General features: G+C 43.7%; 1 protein-coding gene across 1 annotated transcript in view; it reads right to left on the bottom strand.

Moving 5' to 3' along the window:
- PDGFD (platelet derived growth factor D) overlaps nucleotides 1-26,472 on the bottom strand; it is a 303,356-nt gene that overhangs the window by 38,299 nt on the left and 238,585 nt on the right. Inside the window, exons 4-5 of the mRNA XM_053311254.1 lie at nucleotides 24,498-24,557; nucleotides 16,979-17,177 (exon numbers count right to left, since the gene is read on the bottom strand). Of these exons, the coding sequence (XP_053167229.1) occupies nucleotides 16,979-17,177; nucleotides 24,498-24,557 (259 nt within the window). The remainder of the gene's footprint in view (nucleotides 1-16,978; nucleotides 17,178-24,497; nucleotides 24,558-26,472) is intronic.

Below are 26,472 nucleotides of genomic sequence, written 5' to 3' on the forward strand. Positions count from 1 at the left end.
TGCATAGCCACTGGGGACTGTTGGGGGACTTCTAAGGTACATTTTCAATTTCTGTGTGGGCACAGTGCCCCACAGTCTCTGTAGCTTTGAGGCAGCCAGGATGTTAGCTGGTTGCTCCACTGCCCAGAGCATGGGAAGGGGATCAAGAAGCAATTTTCACTCCCCTCTCCACAAAAAGCCTGTTCACTGCCAGGAATATGTCCCTGAGGGCTGCATGAGGAAGTGTCCTGTCTACCCTTGAGGGTGGAGCTCATGCTCCACCCTTATAAATCTACAGAGCTTTTTGGCTGGTGACGCCCAATAGGCCTGGTTAAGTGTTTTTGCATGAATAGATTGGGCACTGCTGAACATGACCCAGAATTTTTTGCAACACACAGGGGTCCCTCCGCAGACACATCATTGTGGAAAGGATTCTCTGAAGGCAGAGAACATTAGGAAATGACTGTGAGTGATTACCTGCTATACAAAGGGGTATTTTTGGACCACAAAATGCATCTTTGCTGTGAGCAAGCACATATAAAATTTGTATTCAGCATCTACTGCATTGTGGCTTACTGGCAGATGGCCCAGAACCCTTCAAGGATAAGTACATGAGGATTACAGTAATGTGCTCATGTCTCCTTGCAAACCCCTGAGACATGAGATTCTTCCATTCAATTTTTTGTTGAAAGTCTGGAAAAATAATTTTTTATTAATGATAAATGGATAGCATTGCTAAGGACATGGGAAATTCAAATGAAATCCCAGCACTGTGTACATCCAGTCTTTTTGCTGTCTAGACTGGAACATTCAAAGGTGTGACATTCCTTTCCTATTTTTCCACATCCTTGCTCTATTTCTCACAAAAATATACAGCCTAATGGTGCCAGCAAACATTGTTGAACTTGTAAATCTGTCGTGGTGGGCTTATACCATCTAGCACAGGGGTGGGCAAACTTTGCCCTCCAACTGTTGTTGAACTACAATTCCCATCATGCCCAGCCATTATTTATTGACTGGGAATGATGGGAATTGTAGTTCAACAACAGCTGGAGGGCCAAGTTTGCCCACCCCTGATCTACCAGGAAGAGGTTGAAAAGCTGAATCCAGATATTTGCATCTGGGGAAGAGGGAGCAGCCCTGGCTACCTTGAAAGGGATGATCATGAGAACTACTCCTGAAGAAGCTTTCTTTGCATTCTGAGAACTGTTGACATCTACTGGCCTACTACCAATACAGTACCTTTGGTGAGCAATTGCTTAGGCAAGTGGCTGCTGTATTATAATATTATTTCCAGGCACCATTGGATGTGACTGATGATCTAGATCTATTTAACTCTATTTTCCAAATGTGTTTTTGTAGATAAATTGTCTTGGAGGATAGAAAGTGTGTGATCCTTTTTATTCTCCTGGACATCTTAGCACATTTCAATATCATTGACCATCATTGGCGATCGTGGCACTGCATTGCAATGTCTTTCTCTAATCTGGCTGGCTGGTTCCTGATGTGTCATTGGTGGATCAATACTACTAAGCCTCTTGGAGTTTATGCTATGGGGTTTTGCAAGGTTATATCTTGTCCTCCCCCACCCTATTTAACATCTGCATTAAGCTGCTGAGTGAGGTCAACTGGAGTTGCCATTAGAATGTTGATGATACTCAGCTCTTCTCCTTTTCATCTAGTTCTGGAGAGGTTATGGAATTTGGTGTCTGGGATCGATAACAGACTGGATGAAGGTCAATAAATGGAAGCTGAGTTGCAACAAGGTGGATGCAGTTGGTGTGTAGTTCATTGGACCAGTGTTCCCTCTAAGGCATGCACATGTGCGTGTGCTCACATGGTTTTTGATGTTCGCTCAGTTAATTTTAGATTCTGCTCAGGTGTAATCAGGGAGGTCCCACTCTGAATGCACATGTGCACACACTGCCTTGATAATGTTGCCCAGAACAAAACTCATTCCACACAGAGATGAAAAAAATGAGAGAGAGAACACTGCATTGGACTACTAAAGTGGTGTTCAAGTTGTTCTAGACACAGCTGATCCTCTTTGATTATTATAGGCTGGTACATACAGGGATCTGCATCACTTGTAGGGGTGTATAGAAATTGATTTGCAATTTGCCTATAGGGAACAATGGGAAAATCAAAACACTCATTGTTCCCCATGGGTAGGTCATAGACACACCAAAGTGGGTTGGGTGGTAGGGAATGATGGGTGCTACCACTCAAATCACAAAAGAAATGGGCAAGCAGGCAATGTTTTAATTTTAAAAAAACTTTCAAAAATAACCTCATGGGATCTATGGGGGTCTACATTTTTTTAAAAAAATTAAAAATCTCCCATTTGCCCATTTATTTGTGAGTTGGGTGGCAGGTAGCACCCATCATGATGTACCACCCAACCCACTTTTGTGTCCCTAGGACCTACCCATGGAAACAATGGGGTGATTCGAGTTCCCTATTGTTCCCTATGGGTGAAATAAGAAGGTTGCAGTGTACACATTTTGCAACCCTGCCGTGAAAAAAATACACTGCAGAACAGAAGCAGCAGACACAGTCCCTCCCAACACAGAACACATTTTACCAAACAAACAGTCCAAAGGTGGCCTAAAAAGAATCACTGAACCAGAATCCACTGCCAGCCACAGTGTCTGCGCTGCAGTAACATCAGTGGCACAAGCTGCTCTTTCTCACACAATTATGCACATTGCTCTTTCGCATACATCCTTACTTGAAACAGCTGCTACAGCAAAGCAGCACCCTTAGTAGCAAGCAAGCATGGCCACAAGCTCAACTACAGCAATGCTTCAGTCACATTTTGATGGTGTGAGTACACCTTGCAGATTGCAGAGCAGACCAGAGCAGTGAGTGAAGCACAAGTTACTCTCAAGGCCAGACATGGAGCTCATCACAGCAATCACCAAAAAAATCACACACAGAGAGAGCTGAGCTGCCACTGTCCAATTCTCACCACAACACCATCTCACCAGTAGGCCAAATCACAACAAAAGGAAGAAAGGTAGGCACCAAAGTTCTCCCTTTGTGAATCTGAGATCCAGCACAACCAGAGAGTTATAGCAGCAATATGTAGCACAGCATTATACTCAGTACTGAGAAAAGAAAACAAACAATAAAATCAAACCCTCTTTGATTCCTTCCCCCTTTCCTGTTGTAAGGGCTCTCTCTGCCTCCCAGTCCCTTTGAATACATTTTGAAATCCCTTCTTTTTTTTGTCCCCCCTTTGTCAATTTGAGATCTAGCAAAACAAAATCAAACCTCCCTCCCTCCCTTCTGTCCTCCTGATGCATCCTCTTCTTGCATTAGGGTTCTCTCTCTGCCTCCCAGTCCTTTTGAACACATTTTGAAATTTCCTCTGAAAGTATCCCGCCCCCCCAGCCAACTGGGGCATAATTGTTCATGCCAACACTTGATTTTAATAAGAAGCCAACCAAGGAACAAGGAGATCTCAAGCCAATCAGAAGCCAGTTCCAGAAAACCAATCAGCAAGGGGGAAAGGCCCACCAAAATGGCCAAACAAATCACGCAAATCAATTCATGCCCAATCGGAGCTGATACTATTTGACCTCGAATCAGGCCTTTCATTTAAGGGGCTATTTGATTTGCAGTCAAATCCATGAATTGCCCAATATTCAGCGCAAATCGAATTGCATGCAAATCGAATTGCACATCCCTAATAACTTGATTTCTCATCTGTTGATTATTCAACACTTTGTCACTTGACCTGAATATGTGAACTGACACCATGGAAAAGCATTGCATTTGAAGTAATTTGGAAGTTCAGCTTATGGAGTTCTATCTATGAGAGTTCATTCACAAATGCAAATTACTAGTCATTGCAGTTATCAAGTGGTGAACACGCATATGGGGATGACCCCCTCAGATGGATTTATTTCTATAAAACAGATCATTTCTGATTTAGACCAGATCTGCACAGCATTGGGGCCACAGGTTAACTGCAGCTCCCTTCTTCTTTGTTTGCAGACTTCTGGGAAATTCCAAGTACATGAGGCCCTCTTTATTTGCAGGCATTCTGTTCTGGCCTTAAATTGTGGGTATGGAAACCACGAATGAAGAAACCATACATCTATGGGAATCCATGGGTTAGGTCTTAAGCTTTGAAATGGCCAATATGAAGCAAGAATAAAGCACAATACCTTGCTCTCCAAGTTTCCAGTTCTCCAGCAGGGCCCCTCAAACTCCCCAAATCCTCAGAATTTTTATGAATTTTTATAAATATTTGCTGAAAGACATTTTGTAAAATTAACGAGCAGCAAAATGGCAGCCAAAAAAGACACCAAAAGTCATTTCTGACCACCTAGGGACTGTGCATAGGTGAATTTAACCCATTTTTCTACCTGCAGATAAAGAAACTGCGGATAAAGACCCAACCATGGATATGTGAAATCGCAATCCACGAGTCTGTGGATAACTAGGGCCTACTGTATGCGTTGTTTGCTGATCTTTGTGAGAAACTTGAAAGTCTGTTCAAATAAATCAAAAGTGAAAGTGAGGACAGGAGAAGGCCTACGTTGTCACATTTGCTTCCTTCCCCATCTGCCTTCATTTAGAGGCAAGTGGGGAGTTGGTGCCAGGTTTTCCTGCCTTTGTAGCCAGCCAGCCAGACACTGAAGGAAAGAAAAGCCAGCATAGTGTACTGATTAGAATGTTGGATTAGGATTGGGAAAACCTCCATTTGAATCCCTATTCAGCTATGAAACTCACTGGGTGACTCTGGGCGTTTATCTCTCAGCCTAACTTACCTCACGGGGTTGTTGTGAGAATAAACATAACCATGTACACAGCTTTGGGCTCCCTGGAGGAACAGAAGGATAGAAATGTAAAAACCAACAAATGGAGTTGAGAAACTGAGATACAGAAAGGCTCATGGAGTGAGGAAAGAAAAAGTGGAGTTAACAAAGATAACTCAGGGAGACATCTTGGTGCTGAGAAAAGAAATAGTGTTACAGGGTACAGAGAGAAAAAGAGGATAGCATGGGATGTAGGGAGAGCCATGAGTGAAAGAAGGGGAAATAAATAGATGAAAGATGGAGATGCAGGCAGACTTGTGGGATGGGAACAGAAAGAGGTGACACCTGGGAGGTTGGGTGCTCAAGCTGCTATGTTGTTGTGGCCACAGATGAGGCCATGCATGGTGACTGCCAGAAAGGCAACAGAAAACACAAGTAAGTTAAGTGGATTGGTGCCTCAGTGGTCACATTTGGGGAACTATTATTTACAGTTATCATAAATGGTTTCTGGGATTCCTTAGATTCTCTCTTGAAATCTTGGAGCATTCTAACATAAATATTTTGAAATGGTTCCCTGATCAAATCCCAGCATATATTGATGCTTTGCTCCTGCCAAGTTTTAGCTATAGATGCCATTTACTATGAGCGGCTGATGGCATGCATATACAGTTTGTGTATTTAATTAATGTCATTGGCAAACATATTTTTTAAAAATCGTAAACATCAGAGCTTTTTTTGTTGGAAAAAAGACAGATATCACAAAATACTTATTCCTGTCTTTTGGGTTAAAGGTAATGTGGAGCCCTTTTTCATTAGCATTCTGATTCTGTTATGCTGAAGTGCAGAATTCTGTTTTACTCACTGGAGGAACGTGAATACATCTGTGTTTCTTGCAAATAAACAACAAACTCAACAGGGGAGGAGAACCGGTCTTATGCTAGCGAATATGAATTGTTCACTTGGCTAAGTGGAATATGCCCTGGTTTGTATTTCTGTGGGTGGCTACATGTGAGTGCTGTCTGCTGTAAGATATCTCCCTTGGGGATAGGGCCTTAGCTCAGTAGTAGAGCATTTGTTTTGCATGTAGAAGTTCCCAGGTTCAATCCCTGGCATCTCCAGGTAGGGCTGGGAGAGACTCCTGCCTGAAACTTTGGAGAAGCAGCTGCCAGTCACTGCAGACACTAATGAGCCAGAAACATAGAACATAGAAAGTTGCCTTATACAAAGTCAGACCATTGGTCCCTCCAGTTCAGTTTTGCCTACACCATCTGGAAATGGCTTATCCAAGCTTGCAAGCAGGAGTCTCTCTCAGCCCTATCTTGGAGTTGCCAGAGAGGGAACTTGGAACCTTCTGCATGCAAGCATGCAGGTGCTCTTCCAGAGTGGCTCCGTCCCCTACGGGGAATATCTTACAGTGCTCACATGTGGTCTCCTACTCAAATGCAAACCAGGGTCAACCATGCTTAGCAAAGGGGACAATTCATGTTTGATACCACAAGACCAACTCTCCTCCCTGGTCCAATGCTCTGACTTGGTATAAGGCAGCTTCCTCGTGTCCTTATATTCATAGCATGTTTAGAACCAATGGTTTTCAATGGCCATTTAGAATGATATTATTATAGACATTAGAAATTATGGCCATGAAATATCTCAGTGTGATTTTATGAGCCCTGTACAGGCATCCAGTGTGGTGACATGTTAACCCAAACACACTGTCACTCTCATCCAGTCTTGTATGGAGATTGCCCCACCCAGTTCTTTTTGAAAAGTCATGATGGCAAGGGTGGGGTTTAGTAAGATGAGACACTGAGGGCATTCTCATGATCAGTGGAAAGCGGGATAAGGGAGCTTAGCCCGCTTTCCACAGATCATGGGAACCACTGGGCTCGCAGGTGAGCCTGGTTTCCCCAAAGCGGGTCACCCACTTAACTACCCCACCACTTAGCCCAGGTTAGTGCAGCGAGTGCTCTGCTAACCCAGGTTTTTGGGTTGTGTATTGCTGCGGCGTGGCTCCACGCCACAGCAACACATGAGGAGACCCCCGACCGGGAGGCTGTAAGCAGCCTCCCAGGCTTGGGGGTCTATCCAGCATGCCCTGCACACTCACGTGGGGCATCCTGGAACTTCTGGGGGACACACAGCCCCCGATCCCTGCAGCCCCCGCTCACTCTGTGACAGAGCTGGCAGTCATGTGGGCAGCAGATTCAGCTGCCCAGGGCTTTCTGAATGATTGTCTGCAGAGAGAGCAGGCCAAGCCCACTCTCCCTGCTAACCTTCTCTCAGCGAGTCTCACTGATTGTGAGACTCGCCTCACTAGGGGAGGAGCTAGATGGACTGTTTAGCCTTGCTACTCCCCCTCCCTCCCAAGACATGGTATTAGGGGCCAGATAGGAATGCCTTTTTAAATACTGTTTTTATACTGTTCCTTATAATTAGGTTCATCCAGGTCATAGCTGGCGGGGACAGTGGAGGCAAGAGAAGGAGCAGCAAGGTCTAATTAGTGAGCACCCTAAGGTGCTAGTGAGCATTGCAATTATTCAAGCAAGCCCTCAAAGCATCATGATGTGAGGAACTTGGTTGGAATTCTCCTTAACGCCAGCAGTACCACCAGCCTCAAAGGCTTAGCAGCTTGTAGGGAGAGGCTGCTAGCGGTACTTTGACTCCTTTGAGGATCAACTGGGATGAGTAGGAATCAGGGCAGTGCTGACCTGCTGCTCGGAGCCAGGGTGGGATGGCTGGACGTGGATTAGAAGCAAGGGTGAAACATGCTGGTTCTCAGCAGAAGCTGGTGCCTGCACTTTCTGGAGGTGGAATTTTTTTAGACTCGCTGCAGTAGATAATTGTTGTTAATAAAGATAACCACAGGGCTTTGTGGGCACCAGGAGTCAAAATCAACTTGACTGCACACTTTACCTTTATCTTATAAGCTACAGCTAAAATCTTTTTTTGGTGTGGGGAAAGCGCACATTTGCACATTCAACTTAATGTTTGCTTGGGAAACTACAGACATGGTATTCAACACAGTGCCTCATATGCACTGTGTACACATCAAAAAAAATGCCAGGGCACTGCAGAGTCTGAGGTGAATGGTGAGGCAGACATTCACCTCAGACTGACAGACAATTCTTTAAAGGGCAAGAGGCAGATGATGTTGTCTAAGTTACTAGCTGATAGTTGGTGTCCAGGAAGAGTTGCTAATCCTTCAGATGTGACATGAATCTCTAAGTGGCTGTTGATTTTAATTGCCTGTTAATAATTAATTTTAATTGCTTCCACCCAGAAACAGAAGTTTGGGGCGGCATACAAATTTGATAAATAAATAAATATGAAACACAGTGAGGGTGGAGGTAGTTTGGATCTCCAGGAATAGTTTCAGTCAGAGTTGGTAACCCTGTAATCCAGGGTAAGGCAAGGTGCATTTATTCATTACCTTCTTCCAGTGACAAGAAGCTCAGACCAAATAGGGCTGACATAGGGAAAAGAGGTCAGGTCTCCTGTTCCTTTAAGAGATGCGCAGAAGAGGGAGTTTCAGCAGGTGCCGCTTGTCATGCAGGGGAAAGAAAAGCTGCACCTGCTCAAATTCTCTCTTTGGTGCATCTATTAAAGGTACAGGAGTGCTGGTCTGAGGGAGGAGAACTGGTCTTGTGATAGCAAGCATGAATTGTCCCCTTTACTAAGCAGGGCCCACCCTGGTTTACATGTGAATGGGAGACTACATGTGAGCATTGTAAGATATTCCCCTTAGGGGATGGGGCTGCTCTGGGAAGAGCATCTGCAGATGGTTCCAAGTTCCCTCCCTGGCATCTCCAAGATAGGGCTGTGAAAGACTGCTGCCTGCAATCTTGGAGAAAATGCTGCCAGTCTGTGCAAACAATATTGAGTTAGATGGACCAATGGTCTGCCTCAGTATATGGCAGCTTCCTATGGTCCTATAACCTGCCCTCTTTTCCATATGGTAACCCCAAGAGCAGAGAGTCAAGCCCAGAAAAGTTCTTACATGGAACCAGCAGGGTGCTTTTATGGACTTGCTTGATTTATTCTGATTTTTGTGTTTTATTGTAAATTGCTCAGAAAGCTTTGCTATTGTGGTAGAGACTCTAACAAGTATTAGGTGCTTTCCTTTTAATTTGTAAGCCCAGCATGGCATTTTAGGTCACTTAAGTGGCACAGCAAGGAGAATGGTTGACTAACAGGCAGAAGGCGGTCTTGGAGGAAACTGATTATCTAGACCCATTTCAAACTGGCTTCCGGGCGGGCTATGGGGTGGAGACTGCCTTGGTCGGCCTGATGGATGATCTCCAGTTGGGAATTGACAGAGGATGTGTGACTCTGTTGGTCCTTTTGGACCTCTTGGCAGCTTTCGATACTATCGACCATAGTATCCTTCTGGAACGGCTGAGGGGGTTGGGGGTGGGAGGCACTGTTTTACAGTGGTTTCGCTCCTACCTCTCAGACAGGTTCCAGAAGGTGTCGATTGGAGATTGTTGCTCTTCAAAATCTGAGTTTAAGTATGGTGTCCCTCAAGGCTTCATACTCTCTCCACTGCTTTTCAACATCTACATGAAACCGCTGGGAGATATCATCAGGGGATTTGGAGCTGGATGTTATCAGTATGCTGATGACACCCAGATCTATTTCTTCATGTCAACTTCTTCAGGAGATGGCATATCTTCCCTGAATGCCTGCCTGGAGGCAGTAATGGGCTGGATGAGGGAGAATAAACTGAAGCTGAATCCAGATAAGACGGAGGTACTTATTGTGCAGGGTCAGAACTCCAGAGACGATTTTGACCTACCTGTTCTAGATGGGGTCAAACTTCCCCAAAAGGAACAGGTCCGCAGTCTGGGAGTACTTCTGGATCCACACCTCTCCCTGGTTTCTCAGGTTGAGGCAGTGACCAGGGGTGCTTTCTATCAGGTTTGGCTGATACGTCAGCTGCGTCCGTTTCTTGAGGTGAATGACCTCAAAACAGTGGTACATCTGCTGGTAACCTCCAGACTTGACTTCTGTAATGCGCTCTATGTGGGGCTGCCTTTGTACGTAGTCCAGAAACTTCAGTTGGTTCAGAATGCCGCAGCCAGGTTGGTCTCCGGGTCATCTTGGAGAGACCACATTACTCCCTTGCTGAGGGAGCTACACTGGCTGCCAATTGGTTTCCGGGCAGAATACAAAGTGCTGGTTATAACTTACAAAGCCCTAAGAGGCTTAGGCCCTGGGTATTTAAGAGAATGCCTTCTTCGTTATGTGCCCCACCGCCCACTGAGGTCACTTGAGGAGGTCCGTCTCCAGGTAGTGCCAGCTCATCTGGTGGCCACATGGAGACGGGCCTTTTGAATTGCTGCCCCAAGATTGTGGAATGTACTCCCTGCTGAGATGCGATCCTCCCATCCCTGACTATTTTTAAAAAAACATCTGAAGACCCACCTCTTCACGCAAGCTTTTCAACTTTTTAAATTTGTAGTTTTAATTTTATACTGTTTTAATTTTATACTGTTTTTAAATTGTTAAACTGTTTTAACCTTTTATATTTGCTTTAATTGTTTTTATGTTGTTAACCGCCCAGAGACAGAAGTTTGGGCGGTATACAAGTCAAATAAATAAATAAATAAATAAATAAATGGTTGCCAGTTTGAATCCCTGCTGGTACTACATTGGGCAAGAAGATTCTGAAAGGCATCATCTCATACTGCATAAGAACAGCCCTGCTGGATCGGGCCCAAGGCCCATCTAGTCCAGCATCCTGTTTCAGTGATGCCACTGGAAGCCTACAGCAGGAGTGGAGGAGTTGCCTCCTCCCTGCATGGGAGGTGGCAATGGTAAACCCCTCCTGTATTCTATCAAAGAAAACTACAGGGCTCTGTGGGCACCAGGAGTCAAAATCGACTTGATGGCACACTTTACTTTACTTTAGTAGCTGAGTACTACTAAAAAAAACCCCAGGTAAACTGGATGCATGATACAGAATCTCACACTTTCTTCACTTACAATTAAAATGCTTAACCACCCTGTCTACATAATGAAAATTGGTGAGATGTTCACAGCTTATAAGAAACACCTGCTCTGACAGGTGCTGACGCCAGATGTTCTTCTAAGTACAATGTGATAAAGACGATTATCCAACTCTTATTATACAGAAGGATAGTTAAGATGGTGGCAGGAGGTGTGTGTGTGTGTGTGGTGGGGGGTGGGGGGAGATAGAACAGATCATTAGAATATCGATGGCTTATATGCTTAAAAGAAAGCCAAAAACCATTTGTCCTCTGGAGAAATGATAGTAAGTGTCTGGATTTTATTTGGTGAGTTATTCATGATGGCAAGCAGAAGGCAGCTGGCTAACTTGGATGACACTTCAGTCAATCAGACAGACTGAAGGAGATGGAGACTCATGTACTCCTAACCTTGAATATATACACAATCTCCATTACTACAACTGTCTGAGAACTTCGCTGCTGAGAGAACAAACCATTTGAATTAGTTGTAAGTGATTTCGTTGCACTGTACTTTCAAATCAGTGTGCACAGAATCACATTTTCAAGATGTAAGAGTCAGCAGAAGTTGGGTTTTGCACAGCTTGTGGAAGTTTGAACTTCTAAATTTTTAAAATCAAAAATCTTTGAAAAGCGAGTTGAAAAAAGATGTGGTGAATATACATATACAATCTATCCACAGGTCAAAGCATTCTCAGGAATGGTTCAAGATAGCAAAATAACAGAAAATCCCAACTTGTGTTGACTTCTAAAGATTAAAAAAAGAAGTCACAGAGATTTCTGATTTACTCCAGTGAATTAACTGTACTTTTAAAATATTTCATTTCTGCCCTACCACCCCAAAGGACAACTCAGTTGTGGAATGGGACTGGCAATGATTCATATTTTCATTATCCTGGGGAATAAGTACTATTATTATTTTGTTGTGTTCAGAGACCCAGTTAACTATGCACTGACTGCTTAAGCATGGCCCCTACTCCTTGATCCTTTTTTTTTACTGTGCATAATCCTATTAAATATACCAGTAAATCTTATATTCCCAATACCTGTGTGGAGTTTGAGTGAGTAATTAAAGTTCTACTGACAATACAATCATTAGGACACTGGAGCAGATAGATTCATATGTGTGTGTTAAAGTAAAATTTGCTAACTTCAGCATTAAAGGGTCTTATTTGATTTCCAAGCTACTGATAATCAAAGTTGATTAATCATGTGGCACATCTAAATTTAAAATTCCAGTTTTAATTCTAAAGGACTGGTTCATATACAATTAGGCTGTTCTCATGCACAGGCAAAACTGGGCTAACAAAGCCAAGTCTTCTCACCCATGTGTGAGAACTTGTGGGATTGTGTCCTATCCCAATGGTGCCTCAACGGCAAACCAGCCAAGTCAGCCACCCTCTTAAGTGGGGTTAAGAGAGTGAGCACTCTAACCCAATTTTTCTGATCATCAGCCGGGGCTGGGAAACTGTGGGGCTCCCGGACATCATTGGGGGAATCCCCATAAAGCACCGCACACTTGCGTGGTGCATTATGGGAGTGGGATGACGCCTCCTGTCACCCCAACTCTCTGTGTTGCCAGAGAAAGCAGCTGCATGACTGGGCACATGATCTCCGTGCCCAGACCAACAGAGAGGATTGTCTGCGGGGAATAAATGCTTTTTGAGGCTTCCTCTCCTGACCCTTCAAGCCCTTTCTCACGGATCATGAGAAAGGGTTCAATATGTACATCACCCAACTTTTTTCTACCACCTACAGATGATGACTGGCAGCTAAATATCTGAGCTGTTTCCTCTGAAAAGTATTGTATTTGCCATGATGTAGGGTGACATGAATCAGTGTTAATTCTCCAATGGCCTCATTCACGCACGCAAGTCATCTGCAGATACCAAGCGATAAACATGTAGATATAAAAGCAGAAACCTGAAAGTATCAAAGATTACTGTGTCACAATCTGAAATCTGTCTTTTGCTTTTACATTAAAGTAAAAACAAGTTTAGAGTTTAGAGTTCCATGACCAAAAAAAACACACTTAAAAACCCATTAAAATTAAAATTAAACATCAGAATGCAACATTCTGAGTGGATACCAGATAAATGATTGCCACTTAATAAAACACTTAATAAAAGTTCTGCCATCTGACAGTTTTCCTTATTCTGTGCATTCCATTCAGTGAGTTGTTTTCGGCTTTAAGAGGGCATTATCTCGCTACTTGCTGAAGTCCTGTTAATTTTTACCATTAATTTTAATTTTTTCTCGGAAATGAGCTGCAACAGCACAACACAAAAAGGAGTTATGAAATTCAATTAAACCTTCTCAAAATGTATTAATGTTCAGTAAAAGTGCTGCTTAGTGCTTTGAGTTCTACAACCGTTGGCCAAGTTTACATGGTGCAATAATGAAGTCAATGTGATAATTATTATGATAAGAATCATAATCACTGGTGGCGCAGTGGTAAAACTGCCGCCCTGTAACCAGAAGGTTACAAGTTCGATCCTGACCAGGGGCTCAAGGTTGACTCAGCCTTCCATCCTTCCGAGGTCGGTAAAATGATTACCCAGAATGTTGGGGGTCAATATGCTAAATCATTGTAAACCGCTTAGAGAGCTTCCAGCTATAGAGCAGTATATAAATGTAAGTGCTATTGCTATTGCTAAGAACGTAAGCACATAAGAACAGCCCTGCTGGATCAGGTCCAAGGCCCATCTAGTCCAGGATCCTGTTTCACACAGTGGCCCACCAGATGCCGGTGGAAGCCACAGGCAGGAGTTGAGGGCATGCCCTCTCTCCTGCTGTTACTCCCCTGCAACTGGTACTCAGAGGCATCCTGCCTCTGAGGCTAGAGGTGGCCTAAAGCCCTCCGACTAGTAGCCACTGACAGACTTGATAGGAGAATCTCAAAGCTGTTTCCTGATTATACAGTGGTCCCTCGACTTACGTAAATAATCCATTCCAAACGCACGTTCGGAGGTCAAAATTTTCGTAAGTCGAGGAGCGCACCACGGAAGTCTGAAAACATTCGTAATTCGAGGAAACCACATCTAAAAATTCGTACGTCGAGTAAGCTGAATCTAAACTGGCAACTACTTCCGGTCTTTTTTGTCGCTCGTAACTCGAAAACAACGTAAGTCGAGTAGTTCGTAGGTCGAGGGATTACTGTATTATCTTTGTAGGAGTTTTCTCTGTTAGATTCCAAGTTGTGGCTGAAACTGAGTACCTACACCACAAACATAAACTGGTTTAATAACTGATAATATAAAGCTGCTTAGGTCTCACTGACTGACTGACTGACCAAACCACAAAAGATAGAAACATGCCATTTTCACAGGTAGGTTCCAGAGTTCACTCGGACCACCAAAAAACAACAACAACCCAAACAAAAACCCAAACCCTGGAAAAAATCATTGCATTCCTAGAAAAACTAGACAAACCTTCCCATTGGAAACAATGGACATGAGACCTCATAGAGCTAAGAAAAGCCTAGAGTCACAAATATGTGGTTAAGGTTCTTGCAAGCCACTAACTCACTCACTGACTGATGTAAAACTCCCAGACCAAACTACAAAAGATAGAAACATAGCATTTTTGCAGGTTACACAACACAGCCAGACTATAATCCCACCCCCAACACACAATCCTCCCAAAATTAATTAAAGTCCTGGGAAATGCAGAAACACTCTCCCATTGGAAAACATGGGGAATGAAACATCACAGAGCCAAAAATCTCTCATATTCAAGCTGAACTAGACTCTACAGTTATTGTATAGTCTATTGTAGAGGTGACCAGCTTCTTGTGTGGTTAACTTGGATCAATTTCAATTTGTGACTCCTGAGGATGTGAACAAGATACTGTTCTCTCTACCCTTGCCCAACATGGTTTATACTATTTATTAGTGAGATAATTGGAGAGGACCTTGTCAAGATAATTAATGCTTCTCTGAGGGAAGGCAGGATGCCTACTTGTCTCATGGAGGCAATTATTAGACCACTCTTGAATAGGCCTGCATTGGATCCCTCAGAACTGGGCAATTATAGGCCTTTCTCCAACCTCCCATGGTTGGACAAGATGATTGAGAGGGTGGTGACATCTCAGCTCCAGATTGTCTTGGAGGAAGCGGATTATCTGGACCCATTTCAAACTGGCTTTTGGGCAGGCTATGGTGTTGAGACAGCCTTGGTTAGCCTGTTGGATGATCTCCAATTAGGAATTGACAGGAGGAGTTTGACTCTGTTGATCCTTTTGGAACTCTCAGAGCTTTCAATGCCATCAACCATGGTATCCTTCTGGGGCACCTGAAGGGGTTGGGAGGCACGACTTTTCAGTGGTTCCACTCCTACTTCTCGGGTAGGTTCCAGATGGTGTCACTTGGAGACTGCTTCAAAACAAGAGCTCTGGTATGGAGTTACGCAAGGCTCCATAATGTCTCCAATGCTTGTTAACATCTTCATGAAACCGCTGGGGAGAGATCATCACGATATTTGGTGTAGAGTGTTAGTATGCTGATGACACTGAAATCTATTTCTCCATGTTAGCTTCAACAGGATATGGCCTAACTTCCCTAAATGCCTGCCTGGAGGTGGTAATGGGCTGGATGAGGGAGAACAAACTGAGGCTGAATCCAAGCAAGATGGAGGTACTCATCGTGGGAGGTTGAGACTTAGGAAGTGGTTTACATCTGTCTGTTCTGGACAGGGTTGCACTCCACCGGAAAGAGCAGATACACAGTCTGGGAGTACTTCTGGACCCAAACCTCTGATTTCTCAGGTTGAGGCAGCAGCCATGGGTTCTTTCTATCAGCTTTGGTTGATTTGCTAGTTACATCCATTTCTGGAGATAAACAACCTTAAAACAGTGTTGCTTATTGATTGATTTCTATATCACCTGATATAGAAATCTCCAGGCGGTGTATATGCTGGCAACATCTCGGCTTGACTACTGCAGCGCACTCAATGTTGGGCGGCCTTTGTACACAGTTCGCAAACTGCAATTAGTACGAAATGCAGCAGCTAGGTTGGTCTCTGGGGTTGCCCAAAGAGATCATATTACACCCATTTTAAAATAACTACACTGGCTGCCAATAGGTTTCCGGGTGAAATACAAAGTGCTGGTTATTACCTATAATGTCTTAAATGGCATGGGCCTTCTTCTTCATCAACCCCACTACCTTTTAAGATCATCTAGGGAGGTCCAGTTGTGGTTGCCACCGGCTCAGTTGGTGGCGACTTGAAATTGGGCCTTTTCTAGAGTTGCCCCAGGACTCCGGAATGCGCTTCCTAATGAAATTAGAGTTTCCCCTTCTCTTAATGTTTAAAAGAAGGGCCTAAAAACATAACTGTCAGGCTTTTAGTTTATAGTTTTAAAGCTTGGTTTTAAGCGTTTTTACTGTATTTTAAAATAGTTTTAATTATGTTAATTATGTTAATGGTTTAATGGTTTTATATTGTGAACCGCCCAGGAACTTTTTTGTATATGACTTTTGTAAAGTCTGCCCAGGGAATCTTTTGTATAAATGTACAAAATAAATAATAAATAAATAAAATGCCTAGAATCACAGCGAGATAAGAAGTTCATGGGCTTGCAAACTGCCTTTCAGCATCTTCCTATATCACTGATGCCTTTTAAAGGTGTTTCCCATAGTCGGGGAAACATACCAGTGGGGATTCGAACCGGCTAGTCAAGTCATTTCCCCGCTGCGTTTACTAGTAACATAACATAACATAACATAACATAACATAACATAACATAACATAACATAACATAACATAACATAACATAACATAACATAACACAATTAAATACTAACACAGGGAACTCTGTAAGAAGGTCTTGGCCTCCCTAACAGAGGATCTTCAGTACTCCACCACACTACAGTTCTCACCAAACTACAGTTCCCAAGCTTCTTTGGAAGAAGTTTTGCCAGCTATGCTAGTATAAAATTAATCTAAGTTTGCAGCATAAAGATGCCCTTACATTCCGCACATTTTTCTTTGGCTCTCAACATTTAATTCATTAAGTTTATAGATGCATACATTTTTATCTGACCTCCTCACACTCTAACCTAGTGGGGCAGTTTACAAAATGAAGAATAAACACTTTGTTACATCCTATTCTCCAGTACTTTACTGGGCAGGGATTTTCTCTGCTTTTAAACACCTTGGCCCTTTTAAACATCTTGGACCTCAGAAATAACATATTACCAGAATCAGAAGCTCCCTGCACCCCGGCAAGTGGTTCGGTCCTACCTTTTGACTTCCTCTCATAGTAACTTCTGCCTCGGTACTGGGGAGTGTCCATGTACAGATTCTCGAGATCTTCTTGCCAAGTATCTGGATTAAAGTGCTTGAGCAGGTCTTCCACAGTGTCAAATCCAGCGATGGTTTGATCCAGAGCTTCCGCAGTGAGCGTAGGGTCAGTCACTGATGGAGAGTGAGAGGATACCCCCTAAGAGTGACATACAGTGCAGTGTAGTTTGAAAAATACAGGTAGAAAATTACCCCCCAAAAATCATAGAAACTTTTCCAGAGCTGAGCACAGAATGTATTTGTGCAAAGCCAGTATCATGTGTGGTTACAAACAATGGCTGTGATGCCAGAGTCCCAGGTACATATGTATATGCTTTTAGACATACTGGCTAACATACTGCACAGCATACTGTAGGAGCTGCTGCATGTTTATAAAAGCACCAGTTATGCAACTGTGCAAGAGCAGTGTTGTGCGAATGTCAAAACTGCACAAACGCCGCTGTGAAATGGTACAGCCATTTTTACTCCCAAAACACAACTGCAGATGCACAATGTTGCTGGCATTCACACAACAAATGCATGGATGCTGCTGTTACAAGCACCCAGCAGTTCCTGCAGTGCTGACAATGCCCACAGGATGCTGTGCAGTATGTCAGCCAGTATTACTTGTATAAATTTGATTCCAGGCCTTTCTGTGGAAGTGGCCTTCAACCTTATATTCCCATTGGCATGACTCAGCTCATTTTGAGACAAATGGCTCTCTCAGTTAGTATTATTTGCTTTTATATTGATATATGTTTACATTATTTTTATATTTACTGTATCACTTTGTCATGACCCAGGCTACGCAAATGGCCAGGGAGCATGTCTAGCAGCCTCCAAAATTTCCACTGCCAACAGGAAAAGGGCGGGAACGCCCCCAAAATACACTAAAACGGCCCTTGCAGGACCGGAGGGAGTCCGGCAGGGGGAGAGGGAGACTGTGGACACCCCCACACAGCCGCTGGTCCCATAATATATATTTTTTAAGTTGAGAACACCCAAACCAGCCCTGAGCTGAACTGGGCCCAGTTTGGCTTGAGGGCCCAGTCCAGTTTGATGGTGAACCAGCTTGACCTTGAGCCAGTTCACATATCCCTACCAGTGGCTTGTGTTTATTTTAGAATGTGAGCCCTCTTGGGACAGGGAACCATCTTATTAATTTATTTATCTAGATAAACCACTTTGAAAACTTTTATGGATAGGCAATGCTGAAGCTCTGATTGGTTCTGCCCAGTATTGTCGTTCTTAAATCCTCAAATTTGTGGGGAGAAAAAGAGGCGGAATTCAATTCCCATGCAGAAAGCAAAGCCTAATTCTCTTGGAAGATATAATAATCAAAAGAAACACCACAAACCCTCAAATAACCTGTTGGTGGGTGCTTCAGAAGAAGTTACTCATTAAGTGGCAGCCTTAACAAACTTCAGCTTGTTCTGCAGAGAGGAAATCACTAGTTTTAGCAAAAAAGAAGAAGAAGAAGAAGAAGAAGAAGAAGAAGAAGAAGAAGAAGAAGAAGAAGAAGAAGAAGAAGAAGAAGAAGAAGAAGAAGCTTTTGCCAAGTGTATTGAGGCTCAAGACAAAGAAGAATGCCATAATGGGAAAAGGTTAAGACTTGCCAGGCTATTAAACATACAGTTGCCATTCATTGTCACATTGTTATTTGGTAGGAATCATAGGCTGCTCCTTTCTTATGCGTACCAACCCATTAGTGATATTCTTATCCTTTAGAGTGATAACATCAAAAGGATTTAAGAATAAGCTTACACTTTTTAAATAACAAAATGGCTCACAAAGGTTAAAAAGAAAACCTTTATCACTCTTCCATGGTTACCTACATTTCCAAATGAGTTCCTTTCATAAGTTACCATTAGGATAAATGAGCATCCATGCAGGATGTGGCATCATGGAAGCTGTTTTGTCTCTTAGCCCATGTGCTTTCATTACTATGTGGCTTCAGAGTCTCTGTGTATATATCAACACGATCAATACAGGATTTCCCAAATACATGGAGGGGTGTGCAAGGAACTGGCTGGCCTGGTACGGTTCAAGTGCAAACTGCACTTGAACATGACCAGACAAGTTCGGTCTGCCCCCTCTTTGCCCCCTGCCCTGGTTCAGTTCAGTCGGGGGGGGGGGGGGGTTCGCGAATTTTTTAAAAATTTAATTTTTAAAAATTTACCTCTAGCCCCTTCAGGGGGCTTCCTAAAGGCCGCAGGGGGATCCGTGGAGGTTTCCCCTCTCCCCACTCCCACTGGCCTTGGTAATCACAGCTGCAGCCCAGTTTACTGTAGTTTCGGGCCTCCGTAAGTAGGGGAGGTAACCATTTTGCCTGCCATCGCGCATGCAAAAATGGCCTCTGCGAGGCCCTGGGCCATGCCAGTTTGTTCCCTTGGGACCAAGGTGGCGAATCTGGAGAAGCTCAGAGAGACATGCAAACGAGACATTCACAGACATGGTAGAGACATCCCACTCCAGGGCTGATAGCTCCTCTGCTGTCAGGGAGAATGAAGATCTCATGGAAGGAGGACATCAGTCTGAGGAAGAGGGAAATGCTCCTTCCATGGATGAAGGGACACCTTCCATGGATGATAAGCCAATATCCTCTCGCACAGGGGATACTCCTACAGGGGGTGGGGTCCCCCTTGTAGTGGGTGATTCAATCATTAGAGGTATAGAGAGATGGGTTTGTGACCCGTGTGTAGACCACATGGTGACTTGCTTGCCTGGTGCGAAGGTTGTGGTTGTCTAGATAGGCTGTTAGGAGAGGAGCCAGCTATCGTGGTGCATGTTGTCACCAACTAAATTGGCAAATGTATTCAGGAGGTCCTGGAAGCCAAATTTAGGCTGATAGGTAGCATATTGAAGAACAAGACACCCAAGGTAGCATTCTCTGAAGTGCTACCTGTTCCACGTGGAGAGTCAGCAAGACAGGCAGACCTGAGGGGTCTCAATGCGTGGATGAGACGATGGTGCCAGGAGTGGGGGTTTAGATTTGTTAGGCACTGGGATACATTTTGAGGCAAGCAAACCTATACAAAAGAAACGGGCTGCACTTGAACCAAGATGGAACCAGACTGCTGATGCTTAAAAAGGTCTCGGGGCAGCTTTTAAAATGATACCTAAAGTGGTCCCTTGAATTTTGTTCATCTCTGTGTGGAATGAGTTTTGTTCTGGGCGGTATAACACAGTATAAAGGCAGTGTGTGCACACATGCATTCAGAATGGGGCCTTCCTGATTCAACCTGAGCAGGATCTAAAATTAACATCCAAAAACTTATGAGCGCACACACATGCGCATGCCTTAGAAGGAACAGTGGACACCTGGGAAATAGCCAACAGGCGCTGGTCAGTATCCAGTTCAGCAAATGCCATTCCTTAAGGTGCGAGGGTATAAAAGATACAAATAAAACAGAAGGGGACAGCGTAGAACCACATAAAGAGCAGACAGAAGTCTTTGCTAGCTGTTCAAAGAGATGAAAGAGCCAAAAGAAAGATAGTACACACAAGGTAAGAGATTAAGCATATAGGTACTTATATGCCAAAGCCAGAAGCCTCTGAGCCAAGATGGGTGAGCTGGAGTGCTTGGTTGCTGACACAGAAATAGATATAGTGGGCATGGCAGAAATATGGTGGAAAAGGGAGAACCAGTGGGACACTATTAGCCCTAGATATAAACCCTATAGAAATGGCAGGGAGAAGTGTCTTGGAGGTGGAGTAGCACTGTATGTTTAAAAAAGGGATAGAATAGAACAAGCTAGAAAACCTAGGTAGAACGGAGTCCTCCACAGAAACCTTGTGGGTGACAATGCAAGTCCTGAAAGGAAATGTGCTACTGGGGATGTGCTATCACCCTCCAGATCAAAACGCTGACAGCGGCAGAAGGAAATCAGGGAGGTGTCAAGGATTGGTAGGGCAGTAATCATGAGTGACTTCAATTACCCACACATTGACTGGGTAAATTCACAGTCAACTAATGACAAAGAGGTTAAATTTCTAGATACACTGAATGACTGTGCCCTAGAACAGTTGGTCTCAGAACCAATCAGAGAGAAGGCGACCTTGTACTTAATCCTGAGTGTCACGCAGGACCTTGTGCATGATGACAGTGTCATTGACCCTTTAGGGAACAGTGACCATAGTGCGATCAAATTCAGCATATATGCAGGGAGAGAATCATCAAAGAGGTCTAGCACAGACACTTTGAATTTCAGAAGAGGAAACTTCTCAAAAAAGAGAAGTTTGGTGAAAAGAAAACTGAAAGGGAAAATCAGGAGAGTCACTTCGCTCCCGAATGCATGGAGTTTACTCAAAACCACAATACTAGAAGTCCAGTTAGAATGTATACCCAAAAGGAATAAAGGTACCACCAAGACTGGGAGGATGCCAGCATGGCTAACAGGTAAATTTCAAGGAAACTATAAAGAAGAAGACTTCCTTCCGTAATTGCAAGGCCTACCCAAATGAAGAGAACAAAAATGAACACAAACTCTGGCAAAAGAAATGCAAGGTGACAACATGGGAGACAAAAAGAGAGTTTGAGAAAATTTAGCTAAAAGCATCCAGGGGAATAACAAAAACTTCTTTAAATACATCAGATGCAGGAAACCTGCCAGGGTAGTGGTTAGACCATTAGGCAATGAGGGAGTGAAAGGGATTATTAAGGAGGATATGGAGGTCGCAGAGAAGTTAAATGAGTTCTTTGCCATGTCTTCATGGCAGAGTATACTGAGCATATACCTGTTCCTGAACCAGGCTTTTCGGGGATGGAGGGCGGCTAAAGAACTGAGTCAGATAGCAGTGACAAGAGATGATGTTCTAAAGTGTCTGGAAAAACTAAAAACTAGCAAATCGCCAGGGCCAGATGGCATCCATCCAAGACTACTTAAAGAACTCAAATGTGAAACTGCCGACCTCCTTGCAAAATATATATAATTTATCCCTACAATCAGGCTCTGTACCAGAGGACTGGAAAGTAGCCAATGTTACACGATTTTCAAAATGGGATCCAGGGTTGATCTGGGAAATTACAGGCCAGTTAATTTAACGTTTGTTCCAGGCAAATTGTTCTTATTTCGCTTGTTGAATCTAATAAGGACTCTTATGTAGTGCGAAAAATGTGTTTTTAAAATTTCAATTGCTTTATTATGTGTTTTTTTTTAATTTAATGTAAGCCTCCCTGAGCACTTAAGGAAGGGCAAGGTATAAATCGTACGTACGTATGTAAGTATGTATGAATAAATAAATGGAGAGAGAAGGCCAAGAAGGTACATTTAAAGCTCATTCAACAACTTAACAGAACATGTGGTACAGCCCTCATACATACAGTACATATGGTAAATAGCATAGTGCAGGCCTATACCGACCATTGCTTTTATTTATTTATTTAATACTTTTATATACCGCCTATAATGAAAGGCTCAAGATGAACCATCATCAAATAAAACAGTCAAAAGTTGAAAACAGACATTAAAAACCTTTCTAGAATTCAGTTTAAAACAATAAATCAATTAACATTCAACATAACCCTGGCCAAACAAGTGTGTCTTCAATAGTTTCCTAAAAGTCCTCAGTGACAGGACAGACCTTATTCCAACACTCCAGTCCACTGAAGATCTTATGCATTTTATATCTGAATGTGAGATGTACAATGACCTCCATATACAGGTGAAACTCGGAAAATTAGAATATCGTGCAAAAGTCCATTAATTTCAGTAATGCAAATTAAAAGGTGAAACTGATATATGAGACATACGCATTACATGCAAAGCGAGATAAGTCAAGCCTTAATTTGTTATCATTGTGATGATCATGGCGTACAGCTCATGAAAACCCCAAATCCACAATCTCAGAAAATTAGAATATTACATGGAACCAAGAAGACAAGGATTGAAGAATAGAACAATACTGGACCTCTGAAAAGTATACAGTGTACTGTGCTTGATTGGCCAGCAAACTTGCCTGACCTGACCCCATAGAGAATCTATGGGGCATTGCCAAGAGAAGGATGAGAGACAGGAGACCAAACAATGCAGAATTGCTGAAGGCCGCTAATGAAGCATCCTGGTCTTCCATAATACCTCATCAGTGCCACAGGCTGATAGCATCCATGCCACATTGAGGCAGTAATTGCTGCAAAAGGGGCCCAAACCAAGTACTGAATACATATGCATGCTTATACTTTTCAGAGGTCCGATATTGTTCTATTCTTCAATCCTTGTCTTCTTGGTTCCATGTAATATTCTAATTTTCTGAGATTGTGGATTTGGGGTTTTCATGAGCTGTACGCCATGATCATCACAATTATAACAAATTAAGGCTTGACTTATCTCGCTTTGCATGTAATGAGTCTGTCTCATATATCAGTTTCACCTTTTAATTTGCATTACTGAAATTAATGGACTTTTGCACGATATTCTAATTTTCCGAGTTTCACCTGTACTCATCCATTCTTAACTTCAAAGGTGAGATATGCTCCCCAGGATACATGGTTTTTACTAAATAGAGTAGAGTATGATACCTTTAGGACAGCAAAATTTCCCATTCAAGCACTGTTGTTGCATTCCAAGACTACAGAAAATGTTATAGATAATTGTGGGCTAACACAGAGATTTTGGTATTTCCCTAGTGTCATGATTTATTATTTCTTTATCAACTTGGAATACTTTTTAATGTTCAGTGTGTAAAAGTGTTTTTTATGTTGTGGTGGATTCTATATAATGGCATGTTGCTACATCACAATAAATGGACTTGGACTTATTTCAACAAGAAGTGTGTTCCCCAGCCCTGGTGCAACTATGGAAAGCAAAAGGAAACAAACAGGATCTCATAAACAGACTCCGGACCTATCTTGAGCAACAGGCTTGCCTCTGAGTTGCCACCAGATGAACCAGTGGCAGCATCAGATGAACCTCCTTGGACAATCTTAATATTTACCCTGTGCCTGAGTGCATACAACTTTGCGCTGCAGAAACCAGGCCTTTTCCCAGTCACTGCTTTCTGGAGGTAGTCAGAGGTTCATGCAACATACCACTGACCTTTTAGTAATATTTTGGAGAAGGCAGGTGAGGAATATAGTGCACACCCCAAAACCTCCTGCAGCTGCCTAGGCTGCACCTAGACAGACAGCTCATATAGGCTAGAGTATGGGTTTCCAACCTTTGGCCATTATGGTAGAGGATGATGGGAGTTGTAGTCTAACAACATTGGGGGACCCAAGTCTTGGTACTCCTGTGCCAAGAGCATAACGTCCAGCTGGGCTTGCTTCCAGAAAAGCCAGACCAAATTCCTCCAGCACAACAGTTGCTTTTCAGAATAGTCAGGAAAGTACTGGCTAGGCCTCTGGGGCTGATTATGGAAGATATATCCCCACATATCAGTATCCTACTGGTACAGCCAGTATTTCCCTTGTTCTGGACCACAGCTGAAAACCTCTGCCGCTTTTGTAATTCCTTTCCAGATAAAACAACAACACATTACTTACCAAGACAGGGCTGGTGACTGATTCCCAGTTGGTTTCGGAGGCAGCAGGCTGGAGATCATCCTGAAGATCAAAAAGAAACACAAGGGGTAAGATATTGCAGTCACAACACTATTGTACAAGCCTTTAAAGAAACATGAGTTATAGATTCACTGGGCACGTTCATCCATAACATATGGACTTGCTCCATTCTTGAGGGTTGTTTACTGACCCTTTAGCTGTGCTCATTTGGACAAACGGAAGCAACATTCTTTCCTACAAGGTTTCAAACCTGCATGAACAAAGTGTGTCAACAGGAATAACTCTTTATTCCTCAGTTGGAAGCTCCTGTTCAGCTACCACAATAATACTGTAAGCCCTTTCGCACGATCATGGAGAAAGGGCTCCTATCTGCAGGGGAGGAAGCCTTGAAATGCTTACCTCCCCAGCAGATGATCATGGGCCCCTTCATGGTCAGATGGATCTCCCACCGAGATGATTGCCAACTACTGCTGGCAGCATGGAGGATTGGGAGCTGGGATGCGAGAGGGCGGTGCATTATAGGGATCCTCCAGGCACTGGTCAGGAGGCTACTCATGTGTCGGTGCCACGCAGAGCCACATGGCACCAACAAATGATCAGTTAGCTCAGTTTCTGGGCACCCTAGTGCCCAAGACCCAGACTAAGCGGGGGACTCCCTAAGCGGGTTCACCACCATGTCGCCAACAGGAGCCATGTAGCTCCTGGCGGTTCACACATGCCAGCAAAACCGGGCTGGCCTTCCTTAGCTCGGTTTTGCATGCGCATGTAAATAGCCCTTTTATGTCTGAGGACGGCTAAGAATATTGTAAGAAAGGTGCGTTTGTCACTATTTTTTCCTGACAGATTCTTGTACTTAACCTCTCACTTTTCTTTGAGGTGGTGAAAGCTTTGTCTGCTTAACCTCTGAGTGCCAGGCTGTTGTTAAAGACACAGGAGAAGGATGATTAAAGACAGAGGCAACTTCATGTCTAAGGAAGATACAAACAGCTGAGGCACAGGAGCAGAATGATTAAAAATGCTGGCAACAACTGAGGAATCTGTGGAAGACGCAAGCCCTACTCACAAGTTGCGTTCAAGTCTCCTACGAGTGTATGGTGTACACTATACACAGATCTGCTATTCACATGTTAAGCTGAACAAAGATACAGCAGTACACTTCCTATCATTACCATGCATTTCAGGAGCCTGGACCCAGGTTCACTTTTTAAATGAACACAGTACAGTCATTCAGACATTGGGTACAGATGTATATACATGTGCACATGTACAACATAATGATGCTATTCTCACAAGCAGCCTAACCTAGGCTAGGGCAGCCCAGCCTGGCTTAGACTGCTCAGGTGGAGCACCGGGATCGTTCCAGATCCCGGTGCTCCCACCCTGCCTAGCCCTACTTTTTACTCTGGCCTTTAGCCAGGGTTAAAGGCATGAGCGCACCCTTAACCCCGATGCCATGATCATGTGTATACCTGCCACACAGCCCAAGCACACAGCCTGAACTGAGCCGGGAGGCAAGAGCGCCCAGCTGAGGGAGGATCGTTTCATGCACTGAGCTCTTGGCGCAGTGCACTGAGGGATGCCGGAGGACTTCTTCCTCCGGCTCCCCGCTCTGCTGCTCACCATGGCACCACTAGTGGGCACGGGGAGCAGCAGAGCAAACTGAGGAGGGGGATCATGTGTCAGCCCTCCCCACCCGCCAGTGTTGCCAATAGCAGTATTTGGGGGCCATGCAAAAAGAACCCCTCTCCATGATCCAGCACAAGCACCAAACGACAGGCTAATTGCCCTCAGTAATATTGCAGCCTGAGCAGCCCCTGGCTTCTTGGCATGGGAAGGTTATTAGCACAGGCAGAGTTTGGCAACACGCCTCCACGTCAAAGACTACAAGACTAGGAAAGGGTGTTACAGATCACTCCCTTTCGGAATGAAGCCGGCTAGTAGACCATCCAAAGGAAAC

Source organism: Hemicordylus capensis, chromosome 3, assembly GCF_027244095.1.
Source record: "Hemicordylus capensis ecotype Gifberg chromosome 3, rHemCap1.1.pri, whole genome shotgun sequence".
Taxonomy (NCBI): Eukaryota; Metazoa; Chordata; class Lepidosauria; order Squamata; family Cordylidae; genus Hemicordylus; species Hemicordylus capensis.